At 47.7% G+C, this 13,350-nt stretch overlaps 1 protein-coding gene across 1 annotated transcript in view; it reads left to right on the top strand.

The window, feature by feature from the left end:
• The window catches only part of ARAP1 (ArfGAP with RhoGAP domain, ankyrin repeat and PH domain 1), a 48,286-nt gene that overhangs the window by 31,755 nt on the left and 3,181 nt on the right, over positions 1-13,350 (top strand). The window contains exons 23-28 of the mRNA XM_044668111.1: positions 459-572; positions 900-1,045; positions 2,260-2,268; positions 9,017-9,040; positions 10,888-10,970; positions 12,406-12,456. Of these exons, the coding sequence (XP_044524046.1) occupies positions 459-572; positions 900-1,045; positions 2,260-2,268; positions 9,017-9,040; positions 10,888-10,970; positions 12,406-12,456 (427 nt within the window). The remainder of the gene's footprint in view (positions 1-458; positions 573-899; positions 1,046-2,259; positions 2,269-9,016; positions 9,041-10,887; positions 10,971-12,405; positions 12,457-13,350) is intronic.

Below are 13,350 nucleotides of genomic sequence, written 5' to 3'. Positions count from 1 at the left end.
AGTTACAATAGTGATGACTTCTGGAATGGAGATATCCAGAAGATAATGATGGTGCCAGTGATTGATACAGAGATGGTCAAAGATGTGGTGAGAATGGTGATGACCACCATGATGGGAGGGATGGAGATGATCATGATTGTTACATTGATGGCTATGAGATGAAGGTGTTGGTGCTGGTGATTGATATGGAGATGATGGAGGTAAAAGTGATGATCAAAGATCTAATTACAATAATGATGACTACTGTGATGGTGGTAGTAATGGAGATGGCTAGAAGATAATGGTGGTGCCAGTGATTGATATAGAGATGGTCAAAGATATGGTGAGAATGGTGATGATCACCATGATGGGGAGATGGAGATGATCATGATTGTAACAGTGATGGCTATGAGATGTTGGAAGCTAGAAGAGTTTCATGTTGGTGATGTTGGCAGTGATGATTATAATGTTCTCCACAGAGAGGCCCCTGCACTACACTGAGAAGGTTCTCCCTATCTTGCACAGCCTGGGCACTGATAGCCATCTGGTGGTAAAGAAGTACCTCTCCATGGAGGCCATGCTTATGTATCTAGGTAAGAAGCTCCTTAGTTACTTACCCCTCTCCCCTCCTCCACTCCAAGGTCCTGTCCCTTCCCCTCTCATATATTGACTGGATTCTGGGCCTTCTGTATATTCTGATTCCCGTCTGTGGAAGAGATTCAGCTCACTCTCAGTAACCACCATGTCTGAGGGAGACATAGCATAGCCTTGCCCTCAGGAAGCTCCCAGTCTGAGGGAGACATTCTGCCAGCTCTTGGTGGGAGTGAGGTCATAAATCCTACCTCAGGGAGCCCCTGGTCTTGTTGGGGGGGGGGAATATGCAACCTCTTCCCTCATCCCCCTCCATCCTCCCTCCCCAGCCAGCAAGGTGGGGGACACCAAGCATGGCATGATGAAGTTCCGTGAGGATCGAAGCCTCTTGGGCCTGGGCCTCCCCACAGGCAGCTTCCATGACCGTTACTTCATGCTCAATGGCAGCTGTCTAAGGCTCTTCAAGGAAGTCAGAGTGAGTAATGGGCCAACCCTTCTCCCATCCTCTGTACTCAGACCCACACACACTGACTTGGTTCCTTTTCGGTCAGGGCCAGGCTGCTGTTTTGTCAGGTCTGCCTTGTGCCTTTGACTCTCCTGTGTTACCGAGAGAGGAGATGGTGTGGCTATCGGAGAACCCTCTCCTGTGGGCATGGGCCATACCCCTTCCCTGTGACACGTGTATCTGTGCTTTCTTGGACCTCCGATCCAGATTCCATGGCTTTATCCTGGTGTATAATTTTTATCCACAGCTTATACATGCTCTGGGTTGGTGGGCACATTTTTCTTACTGATCAATACAGGAAAACTTATCCCAGACATGCATCCTTTTCCATACCCCTGACTCATCCTAGCACCTGTACCCATCACATATCTCCTTCACACCTGGTCCTGCTATCTGTTCTATCCCAGTCCTGCCAGGGATGCTCGCTGTCCTGGCTCTCATAACCCCCCCAATCCTCTGTCAAACAGAATCCGAAGCTGCGCAGTGGGGGCCTTGAGAACGTGAGTAGTAACCAAGCCTTAGGCCAGCTCCAGCGGCTGGCGGTCACTGTGGCATTGCTGCCTTACACACCGAGGGGAAGAGTCGGGCCAGGGATGGGTCTGGGCACAGCATGATGGGCATGGCTCCTCTCCCTCTTCTCCCCTCCTTGCTTCTCCTGGTACCCCCCTCCCTTCTATCTCGGCTGCCTCACAGGGACACGAAGCTCAGCTCAGTTGGAAAAAGCTTCTGTCAGGGATATCTGCCAAGTTCTGCTCAAGACACAGCTGTCGTTATTTCTTTCCTGTATCTCCCTTCCAGCAGCTATCTTGGCCATGTCTCCCATAGCCTTTGGTACCTTGCACTAGTCAGCAACTGCTCCTGGGATTCATCTTCCCTACCTTTAGATAGCTGGGGATTAGAGGATAGAGCTCCAGTTTGAGATTCAGGACACCTGAGTCCCAGCTCTACCCCAGACTTACTGTGTTACCTTGGGCAAGTCTCTTTCTTTCTCTGGCTCTCACTTTCCCCATCTTTAAGATGAAGGGGGTGCTCTTATAGCTCCTCTTGACTGCTACCTTTCTCCCCACCTAACAGTAGCTGCAGCCTGGTCCTTCTCAGAGCTTGGTTAGTTCCCTCTTCCCTGTGTGGTCTCTCTCAACTCAGATGCCTGGGTTTTAGCTAGGCTTTTGCATAGCAAGGTCTAGACCCAGAGAGTGGGGGCCCCTCTGGTCCTCCTCCTTCTCTGTTATTTCTCAGCATTAATTCACCAACCCTACATGAAGAAAGAGGCAGTTCCTGTGATTTGAACCTAGAATATGTGTAAATTATAGACATGCCCACTTATTATTCCCATTTTACAGATGAGGAAACGGAGGCTTAGAGAGCTTAAATGGCTCCTCTAGGGTTACACAGCTTGTAAGTGCCTGAAGTCATTTTGAAAGGGTCACATCTGGGATTTGAACCCAGGCTTTCCTGAGGCTATGTCCAACTTTTTCTTCATGGCATCTCAGTGGTTCTAAGGCATAGCTTTCCTAGGTTCCTGCCTGGTACTCTCCCATTCATCGGGCTGCCTTTTCTCCTTCTTGCTGGCCTTCAGAGAGGGGAGACTCCCTCACTTCTCCTGGTTTTCAGGCTCCTGGCCCCTTGGGAGTTATTCTTTTCCTCTGTCCTACCTCTCTGTAGAAGCAGAGTTCAGAGCCTCTTGTTCCATTGTCCTGGGATTCTCTCCGGGAGACTTCAAGAGGAGGAAGTGGCCATGGTTTCTCTTCCCAAGGCATCTGAACTCCCTGGTCCTTGTAGCCTGGGCTCTTGCCTTTTCTCTCCCTTGACTTCCTGGTCCCGGGAAGCAACAGCATCGGCTCATTTTGCTAAACCCTGACTTGGGGCCGGTGTTCAGAACCACCGATTGGTCTTTTTAAATCAGTTTCCATCTGATGTTGTGGCAGCCAGCCAGTTCATTTACTCTGGCACTGAAGCAACCCTTCCCAACCTCCAGGGGTGTTGCAGGCATCTTACATTGATTGTCAAAGTTGGGTATTGCTCTTCCTGGGGGTTGTAGCTCCTGAGTCTCCTCCTGCCCTCCTTTCCCCTAAGGACGAGCCCCGTCCTGTCTCCCTTTTGCTTCCTTCTCTCAAGCACGAACCCGGTACAAAAGTAAACAGCTGTTAACGTGGCATCTCTAGGTTCCCAGAGGCCTGGAGTCAGATTTGGCTCCATCTTCAAGAAAATCTTAAAAGTGTGAGTGTCTCTCACTGCCCCCAGCCCCCACCTCCCCCATGAGCTCTCTTCTTCACAAAGGACAAACTGTCCCAGGCTGAATTTAGCATTTCCAGGTAGACCATCTGGACCAATATTTGTTCTCTTCCCCCTTCTTGTATATAGTAGTCCCTTAAGAAAGCACACAGTCCTTTCCAGTTTTTGAAGGATGTTTATTACTGATAACTACATCTGTGAATGCTCATGTCTAGGGCATTCCTACAGTGTGTGGGAAGCTGGACTGGAGACGACCTCAGGGCTCCCTTCGAGCTCTGAGAGCCAAGAATCCAAGATTCTATCAGCCGGAGTCTCTGTGATTCGAAGATTCCAGAAGCCTAGGATTATTTTTTTTTAAATGATTGTATTTTATGTCTCTCTTTTGTTTTTATATCACCCTCCTCCTTTCTGAATATATCCCTCCCGTCCCTTACTCATCCCTTGGAACAAAGAAAAGATCTCTTCAGCTTTGGCTTGTACAAGCTAAGCCAGCTAAAACATGAATACGCTCTGATACTGTCTGCTCTGTTCCACACCCAGAGGCCTCTGCCTCTTCCAAGAAGACAGGGGCCCACTTTTTCCCGTCTCCTCTTCCAGACCTAGGATTCTGGGAGTCTTTTATTTCTGAGACACTGCTTGGGGTAAGTGGTGAGAGGGCTGTTTTTGGAGTCGAGAGACCCGAAATCAAAACCTCGATGATACTTGTCTGTGTGCTCATAAGCACATCTCTGGGCCCCCATTTCCTCATCTGTAAGAGAGGATCACAATACCCAGGCTGCCTACTTCATAGAGCTATTGTGAGGCTCAAATAAGCTATGTGGAGTGTTTTTGCAAAGCTATAGAAATGTGGCCTGCTATTATGATTATTTCAAGAGTTCTGGGTTGAGAGTGAGGCTTAGAGAATCCTGACTCCCCGTGTGGCTAGGCGAGTCACTTCTCCCTGGAGTTCTCTTTCATCTGTAAAACGAATAGGTGGAGGGGCAGCTAGGTGGCTCAGTGGATAGAAAGCCAGGACTGGAGACAGGATGTCCTGGGTTCAAATGTGACCTCAGACACTTCCTAGCCGAGTAAACCTGAGTAAGTCACTTGACCCCAGTTGCCTTACCACTCTTCTGCCTTGGAATCAATACTCAGTATTGATTTTAAGATAGAAGTAAAGGTTTAAAAAATATCTCTGAGATCACCTTCTCACTCCAAATCCATGGAGTCCTTGACCCTAAGATGCTATGACTCTGTGGTGTAACTCGGAGATAATGAAAGCTAGGGGAGGGAGGTGGTTCATGAGCAGGGTGTATTGGTTGATTTATGGGTTTCCCTATCTCTTTTCAGTAAGGATCACCTCCCACTGCTGTCTGGCCAGTAGTATTCAGGGTGCTTGAAGACAGATCAGGTTAGGGATGGGGAGGATGGGGTTATGGATTCCAGATTTGCTCAGATATATTGGAAAGCAATGAATTAGAGCAAGGGCATACTGATAAATATTTAACACCCGGCTGTCCTTATGCATGACACACTTTTTATGTTTAATTTGCATTCTTAATATTTCCTCCATGACTTCCTCAAGTCTAGAAATCAACCAAGTAATAAATCAGGCCTCAATTTGTAGCCTTTGTACATTTCCAAGATGCTCACAGTGAATATTTTAAAATTTAACATTTGACTCAAGCTGGTGCTAGCACATCCCTGAGTTAAAAGTGAGGAAGACCTGAGTTTAAATTCTACCCTTTTCAAGACTAGAAACCAACAAAATAATATATCAAGCCTTGATTTGTCACATTTGCACATATCCAAGGTATAAATGTTCACACGGAATATTTTAAAATTTAACAATGAGCTGGCGTTAGCACATTTCCCTGAGTTAAGAGTGAAGAAGACCTAAGTTTAAATTTTTTCTCTGCAGCTTATTGCCTGTACAGGACCTTGAGTTAACCCCCTTAACCCCTCAGAGCCTCAGTTTCCTTATCTGTCTAACATGAGGAGGTTTGGATTACTTAGCCTCTGAGGTCCTTTCTAGCTCTAGGTCTGTGAACCCCTGACTATGAAAAGTCCAAAGAGAGAAAGAAAAAGAAGCTTTCCTGCATTTCCAAAGGTCTATAGAAGTTCCTTTTTTGCCTTTTCTCACTTGATTTCCTGTTCACACTCTTCCTTTTCCCGGGTCCCATTGAAATAGCAGTGGGGCAGAGCCCTGCAGAGCTGCTCAGAAGTTGGCTCACTGGCTGACCAGCCTCTCTCTTCTCCACTGGACTTTGGCATTCTGCCTCCAGTGGCTTATGTTCCCTAGCGTTTTTCAGAGAGCATCCTTAGAAAGCATTAAAAAAATATATATGAAGCCAATATCTGTCTTGGTGGTATCCACCAAATTGTTTGTTTAGCCCTGGGCTTGCGGGGGGGTGGGGGTCAGGAAACTTGGGTTCGAGTCATAGGCTCTGCTCCTGACTCACTGTGCCACCTTGGGCAACTCTTCCTCATTCCAGGTCTCAGTTTCCTCCTCCATAAAGTGGAGGACTCTATTATACCTTTAATGACTTTTCTATTCTTTTTTCTATTCTTTGCTATTTTTGCTGTTTTCCAAACTGGCCTCAAAGCAAGGCCCCCAGCCAAGCGCCCTGGAGTTTTCCTTATTCCCATTCTCAGGAGTCTGTCATACTGAATCCTGAATGACCTTCCCCTCCTTCTCCTGCCATTATGACTGAGAGCCTATTTGGTTCTCTTCTACTCTTTCTTTCCTCCCACTGTTTGATTTTCAGCTCTGCCCCTGACTCATTTTGTTCCCTTAGGCAAAGGTCTTCCACTGACCTCTGGACATTAGTTAGCTTCCTTCTCTCTCTCTCTCTCTCTCTCTCTCTCTCTCTCTCTGTGTGTCTCTGTCTCTCTCTCTGTCTCTTTCTGTGTCTCTCTGTCTCTCTCTCTCTCTCCTGTGTTGCTCTCCCTGTCTCTCTCTCTCTTTTTCTGTCTCTGTCTATCTCTGTCTCCATCTCTGTGTCTGTCGGTCTCTCTTTACCTTTCCAGCTCAAACATTCTAACTCTTCGTTGACAGTGATGACACTCGGACATCAAGGTTTGCATACAGCTTCAGCCTCCCTGCATAGGGCTGTTCATTTATGGATCTAGCTTCCCCTCAGCCTCCCTCTGGTCAGGCAAGTGTGGGTCTGGAGGCTCGAGGTGGACCAGGAGCTTTGGATTCAGGAACCGTTGGAAATCTAACTGCATACCACCAACTTTCTTTTCTTCTAAAACTCGAATTCTTCCATGCCCAGCATTGCTAGTAGGCTTTGGCACACTCCTGAGAGACTCCTCGGACCTGATTTCACTCAGAGTTCCCAGAGAGTTTCTTCCGTGCCCCAAATTTGTTTTCTCCAAGCCCTGACGTCTGGCCCCCCACATGTTGGTAGTCCAGTATGATCTGAAGTCAGTGCCTGGTTTCCTCCATTCCTTCTGCTCAGCCTCCTCCATGCCTGCAGCTCAGCTTGTTGCAGTGTGTGGACTGTCTTCTTTCAGGGTCACAGTCTGGCTTCAACCTGTGTCCTCAGCCTAGTTTGGCCTGAACACACGGCCTGCTTTTTTTCCCCAAGCCTGCAGCCCAATTTCTTCCATGCTTGCTACTACGTGAGATCTCACATAGGCTTTGTTAGTGACAAACCCATTTTCAGGGCTGGGGAAAGGTGGATTATATCTCCTTTAATGGCAAAAAGTATGGAAGGTGGTGAAGAAGGGCCCTGGCTCCCGCTCTCCCACTGCACGGGGCTCTTTCTGTATACTATAGTGATATCACAAAGGGGACCTGGCAATCCCTGGAAACCCTTGTCTTGTCAATCTCCCTCCTCCTGCCCCCAGCCCCAAGGCACATTTTATTGATTTAATTTTTTAAAACCCTTCCCTTCTGGCTTAGAATCAATACTGAGTTTTGGTTCTAAGGCAGGTAAGGGCTAGGCAATTAGGGTCAAGTGACTTGCTCAGGGTCACATTGCTAGGAAGTATCTTAGGCCACATTTGAACCCAGGACCCTCCTGCCTCTGAGCCTGGGTTTTTATCCTCTGAGCCACTTAGCTGCTCCTCAATCTGTTCATTTTACAGATGAGGAAAGAGAGCTCCAGGAAGAGGTGACTTGCCTCGGGCCACACAGGGAATAAATGACAGGAGTCAGGATTTTCTAAGCCAGGTTCTTCTAAGCCAAGTAGCTGCCTCCCCCACACCCTCCCAAGGGATGACCCTCAGAGCCTCAGTTTCCTCACTATAAAATTGGGGATGGAAATCTGCCCTTTTATTTGGAGTGTAGTACTCAGCTCTGGGCATCACAATGGATGAAAGACATTACTAAGCTAGGCAGCATCAGAGAGGAGGGCATTCAGAATGGGGAAGAGCCTTGAGTTCATGTCCTACAAGGGTCAGAAGAAGGAATGGGTCGTTGATCCTGGAGAAGAGAAGGCTTGGCCGGAACGTGACGGCTACCTTCTAGTATTTGGCATGCTCTCCTGTGAACAAGACATTCATTAGACTTGTCCTGGCGGGCCCTGGGGACACTAGGTGGAAATGGGAAATGAGCCAATTTAAGCAGAACATCTAGAAAAACTGTCGCTCATTTAGAGGCGCCCACAAGTGTCGGGCTGTGGAGGGAGCAGGTAGGATTCCCCATCACTACTGGAGGCGTTTGAGCAAAGCCTGGAGACCGCTCGGCAGGTATCGTGTAGAAAGGAGTCATGGTGGCCTGGCCCGCTTGGTCCTTCCAAATCTCTTTCCAGCTGAGATTGATTCCACGGCTCCGTGATCCTTGCTCAATCTACCTCACCGAAACATTGACCCAGGAGCATTTATTAAGTGTACTTGTGTGCTGCGCCAACCTGAAAGTGCTTACAGAAATGGGAGCTATTAACCATGCTGTTTTTGACCCAGGGGAAACCATGCCACCTTCCTCTTTTGTAAGATGAATAATAAATCTTACCTTCCTTTTCTCCCAGGGCTCTTATATCAAAAGTGCTCTTAAACTGCCCTGTGCCACAGAAATGAGAATTATTATTTCCCATTCAACTAGGTGGCACAGTGCTTGGGCTGCTGGGCCTGAGTTCAAATATGACCTTAGACACTTACTAGCTTTGTGATCCTGGGAAAGTCACTTAACCTCTTTTGCCTCAGTTTCCTCAGCTGATAAAAGTGGGGAGGGGTGAAAATAACACCTACCTCACAGGGTTGTTGTAAGGCTTAAATGATATAATGTTTATAAAGTGCTTGTATAGTGTCCAGTGCATAGCAGGTGCTAAATAAATGTTTTCTCCCCTTTTCTTCTCTTCTTGTTTCCTCTCTTCCCTTCTTTGGAGAAGCCATACCCAAGGGCTCATGCTGGGGGGGGGGGGGAGGAACAAACTTGGCCTCTGACCCCAATTTCCGGTTGTAAGTGGTTTTATTCCCCCTTTCCCGACCTCAGTGTGTCTGCCCTATCAGCTCTTCCACAGGGTGCCTAAAGGGAGGGACCGGCCAGCCTTTGGGGAGTTCAGATTGAGGTGGGGAGACTGAAGAGAGCCTTTGTGTTCTCCCTCTCATTCTGGATCATAAGAGCAGGGGGCCCAACTCCCCCAAACCCTCCTCACCTCCTTCAGTCAGCCTGCCACTGCCAACCCTGTCCTGGCCTGCTGCAAGCTTTGATGTGTCTCCCTCCTTTTGTTATGGGTTCCCAGTAGAGCTAAAGAAGAGCTGGGAGCCCTGCTCTTGGCCCAGAGCTGGGCCTTTTCCCCTCACACAGTCAGCCCTCAATTCTAGGCAGCTAGATGTGTAGTAGATGGAATGTCGGACCTGGAGTCAGGATGACAAGAGTTCAAGTTCTGTCTCAAATCCTTAGTAGCTGTGTGATGCTGGGCAAGTTCATTAAACTTCTGTTTGCCTCAGTTTCCTCATATGTAAAATGGGGATTATAATGGTACCCACCTTGCAAGGTGGTTTTAAAGATCAAATGAGACTTGTAAAGCACTTTGCAAACCTTAAAGCATTATACAAATGTTATCGTCATCATCATCATCATTATTTATTCTCCATGATGACCAAGTGGGGCAAGGACGGATCCATATATCAGGTAATTGGTAATCGGGCACATCCCTAAATCTGGAATCAGAAGGCCCAAATCCCATTTAGGACTCCTACCACATGGTTTTTAAAGTCACTTCATCCTAATGGGAGCTCAGTGTTCCCTTCTGTAAAAGAGAAAGTCATGAATTCCCTGCCTACTTCACAGAGTCACTATGAAGACTATTGACACCATAGTAAAATGTCTAGGAATGCCAGCTATCATGATAATTTAATTAGCCGTGGCCCCTGCTTCTCTCCCCCTAGAATGACGGCTGTACTAACTCTTTCAGCTGATAGTATGGCCACTAACATTGTTGTGAGTGTGAGGCTGCCGGTCATTGAGAGTTGACTGTCTGATGGTGCCAAATGTGAGGATTTCCTAACCTTAGATGGAAGGGGGAGGCATGGGAGAAGAAAGAACAGGACTCAGAGATCTGTGGTTGCCATCTGGGATGCCAAGAGCCCATTGATTAGGGAATCTGGGTTCAACTGGAAGAAGAGCAGAGTTTCACCAGAGAAGGTTTCATGGGGAAGATGGCCTAGTGTTTTGGAGGGCAGAGGAGGCAAGCTTGGGATTAGAAGTCAAGAAGAGCTGGGAAGTGAGGTAATAAGGGGGTCAGGCCCAGAAGTTAGCAGGGACCAGGTTGGGTGACTTGGGTTTCTCCCAACTTGATATTTGACTTTGAATAAATGCCCCCCCCCCTTCCTTCTTCTTTGGGGCTTAGTTTGCCCCTTGGTGTAACAAATAAGGAAACTGAGCTTAATGGTCTTTAGGTTATTTTCCAGATCTGACATTCTATATTCTCTGTTCTTAGATCTCTTCCAGCTTTGACAATTCCCTGTTCTAAGGTCCCTTCCATCTTTGACATTGTTGTAAGATCCCTCTCATCACTGACGTTCCTGTTCTAAGGACCTTCCAGCTCTGACATCCCTGTTCTAAGTTCCCTTCCATCTATGACATTCCCTGTTCTAAATTCCTTCCACCCACTCACCCTAAGCACTGACATTGTGTTCTAAATTCCCTTGCTCTAGCACTGGCATTCTGTGTTCTGAATTTCTTTCCAGCTGTGACATTCTCTGCTCTGCCTCCTCCTACCACTGACATTTTGAATTCTAAGGCCCTACCAGCGTTGACATTCCCAGTTCCAAGGTCTTTTTAAACTCTGCTATTCTCTGTTCTAAGCTCCCTCCCAGCTCTGATATTCTTTGTTCTAAAGTTCCTCTCATCTCTGACATTCTCCCGGCTCTGATTGTGTATGTTCCAGGTCTCCCCCAGTTCTGACTGCTCTCAAGTCTTTTTCAACTTAGACCCTCTTGGGGTTTAGGCAGGTCAGATTTGAGAAGCAAGAAAAGGTGCAGTGGGAGCCTGGTTGGGGGGTGGGAGTGGAGGAGAAAGCTTCACCCTGAGGCCAATGGAATTGTGTTATGGAATGTCCACCTTTCCTTGCCCAGCCAGAGGCAGCCCTCTCACTCTATGTCTTCTCTCCCTTTCCTCTTCTGTCCCTCTCTGGCTTCCCTGCTCACAGAGTCACAAGCCAGAAAAGGAATGGCCTGTGAAGAGCCTCAGAATCTACCTGGGGGTGAAGAAGAAGTTACGACCGCCCACTTGGTAAGTCCAGAAAGATGTTCAACTCACCAACCACTTAGCATGTGTGTCAGGGCACCAGGGCTATGAAGGAATGCAAAAACACTCCCTGCCTTCAAGGGGCTTCCATTCGATTTGGGAAGACAACATGGAAATAAATAATTAAGTGTATACGAGTTATATTCAGAAGAGATGGAGAGTGATCTCAGAAGGGAAGATCTAACTAACAGCTGGAGGAATTGGGTAAGGCTTCCTGCCTTTGGTGGTGGGTTGGAATTTGAGCTGAGACTTGAAAGGAGCCAGGAGAATGTAAGAGATGTGCATGAGGAAGGAGAGAGAGTGAGTAGTACAGGCACGATGGACAAACCAATGCAAAGTCATGGAGATGTCACTTTTGAAGAACAGCAAGTAGGCTCATATGATTCGTCAGTAAAGTGAATGAAGGAGGAAGAAAGTATGAGAAAACTGGAAAGACAGGAAGGAACTAGGTTCTAGAGAGCTTTCAAGACCAGACAAAGGACTTTGTATTTGATCCTGGAGGGAAGAAGGAGCTGATGGGATTATTGAGTGTTAGGGGCATGGAGGTGACAAGGACAGGCCTCTACTTTATAAAGGGGAAGCTCTTTGGCAGGTGAGTCAAGGATAGATTGGAGTGGGGAGAGGGTTGCAGCAATCAGAGCAATTTGGAGGCTGTTGCAATAGTCTAGGCCAGTTAGCCAGTCAATAAACATTAACAGGAGCCTAGAATGTACCAGGTGCTGTGCTAAGTATGTGCAGGAATGAAGTGATGAGGACTGAGGGTGACCAGTGTGAGTGGAGAAAGGGAGACATACATAGAAGAGGTATTAGGAAGGCAGAAACGACAAGCTTCTGCACCCCCCAGGGCAGACCTTGCCAGGGAGACATGGTCATGTGGAGTTCCTGATGCATGGAGGGGTTGTCAGGGAGCCCCAGGTCTGAGAGTCCATGTCAAAGAGGGAAGGAGAGGAGAGGAGAGGAGAAGAGAGGAGAGATCCACGTTGGCTGGCAATGATGGAGGAAGGCTTCTTGGAGATAGGGAGGCTGGGGTAGATGTTAAAGGATGAGATTTGGAGGGGAGCAGTAAAGGGCAAGGAGCCCATTCTAGGCAGGGGAATGTCTTGGAAGAAATCACAGAAGCAGGAATGAGAGGATGAGCTTAGTCTGAAACCTGGTGAGGAAGGGCGAAGTGGTTGGGGTGTCCCTTGGCAAGGAAGGCTGAGTTCTGGGCTTGGAGCTCATGGGTCCCCTGGCTCCCAGCCCCCGACGTGGGACAGATGGAGGGAAGAGAAGGCATGCGGTTCCCCATCTGCTTGCCTGCGGGTTCCCCAGAGATCTCCATGGCAACACAAGGATGCTGCCTGTTGCTAAGTGATGAAGGCGTGGGTGTGGGAGATCTGCCCCTGCCCCGGATCCCTCACCTGTTTTCTCCCCCCTGCAGCTGGGGTCTCACTGTGGTGCATGAGACAGAGAAGCATGAGAAGCAGCAGTGGTGAGTAGGGGGGCTGTGCAAGGCTCCAGTGTGAGGTAGTAGATGTGGCCCCTGGGCTGAGAAATGGGGAGGGAACCCTCATAATAGATTATTGATCAGGGAGTGTAGAAGGTGGGCAGGCTCCTAAAGCCTCCTTAATGCTATCCACATTGAGAGAAAGAACTATGGGAATAGAAACGCAAAAGAAAAACATGGGACTTATCACTCATCACTTGTACATATGAGTCTATGAATTGCGGTTTTGGCCTTCAAAGATCACTTTATAGCAAAAATGTGTAATATGGAAATAGGTATCAAGCGACAACATTTGTACAACCCAGTGGAATTGCTTGTTGGTTCTGAGAGGGGGGAAGGAAAAGGGGAGGGAAAGAAAATGAATCATGGAAACATGGAAAAATATTTTAAAAAATAATAACAATTAAAAAATAAAACATACTTAAGGAGGGGAGGGGCATCATAGGGGGGACAACAGTCTGGCAAAATGGAAGGAGCACAAACTCTAGAGCCAGAGAGCCTGGATTCAGATCCCATCAAATTTCAGATTCTTACTAGCCATGCTTTGTGGGCAAGTCACAGAACCGCTGTCTGCCTCAGTTTCCTCCATAGGTAAAATAAGTGGATTTGGTTAGATGGCCTTTAAGGTTCCTTCCCAGCTCTAAAGCTTTGATCCTTTGAACCTACGATTCATATTTAAAGAAGCTAAGCTCACATCTTGGCCTTGCCACTTAACGACCCCTGTGACCTGGAGTGGTTTCTATCTCCTTGATGAGCCTCAGTTTGCTTATCTGTAAAATAAGAGCATTTGGACTTGATCATTTTTAAGGCTCTGAATGGGGAGTCCAGCTTGTCCATTTCCCAGGCTTCAGTAAGATATGCTCATGTACTACTCAGACC

The sequence above is a fragment of the Gracilinanus agilis genome, chromosome 3, assembly GCF_016433145.1.
Source record: "Gracilinanus agilis isolate LMUSP501 chromosome 3, AgileGrace, whole genome shotgun sequence".
NCBI classification, from domain to species: domain Eukaryota; kingdom Metazoa; phylum Chordata; class Mammalia; order Didelphimorphia; family Didelphidae; genus Gracilinanus; species Gracilinanus agilis.
Note: the sequence above shows the minus strand (reverse complement) of the source record. Positions and strands in the feature narration are given on the sequence as shown.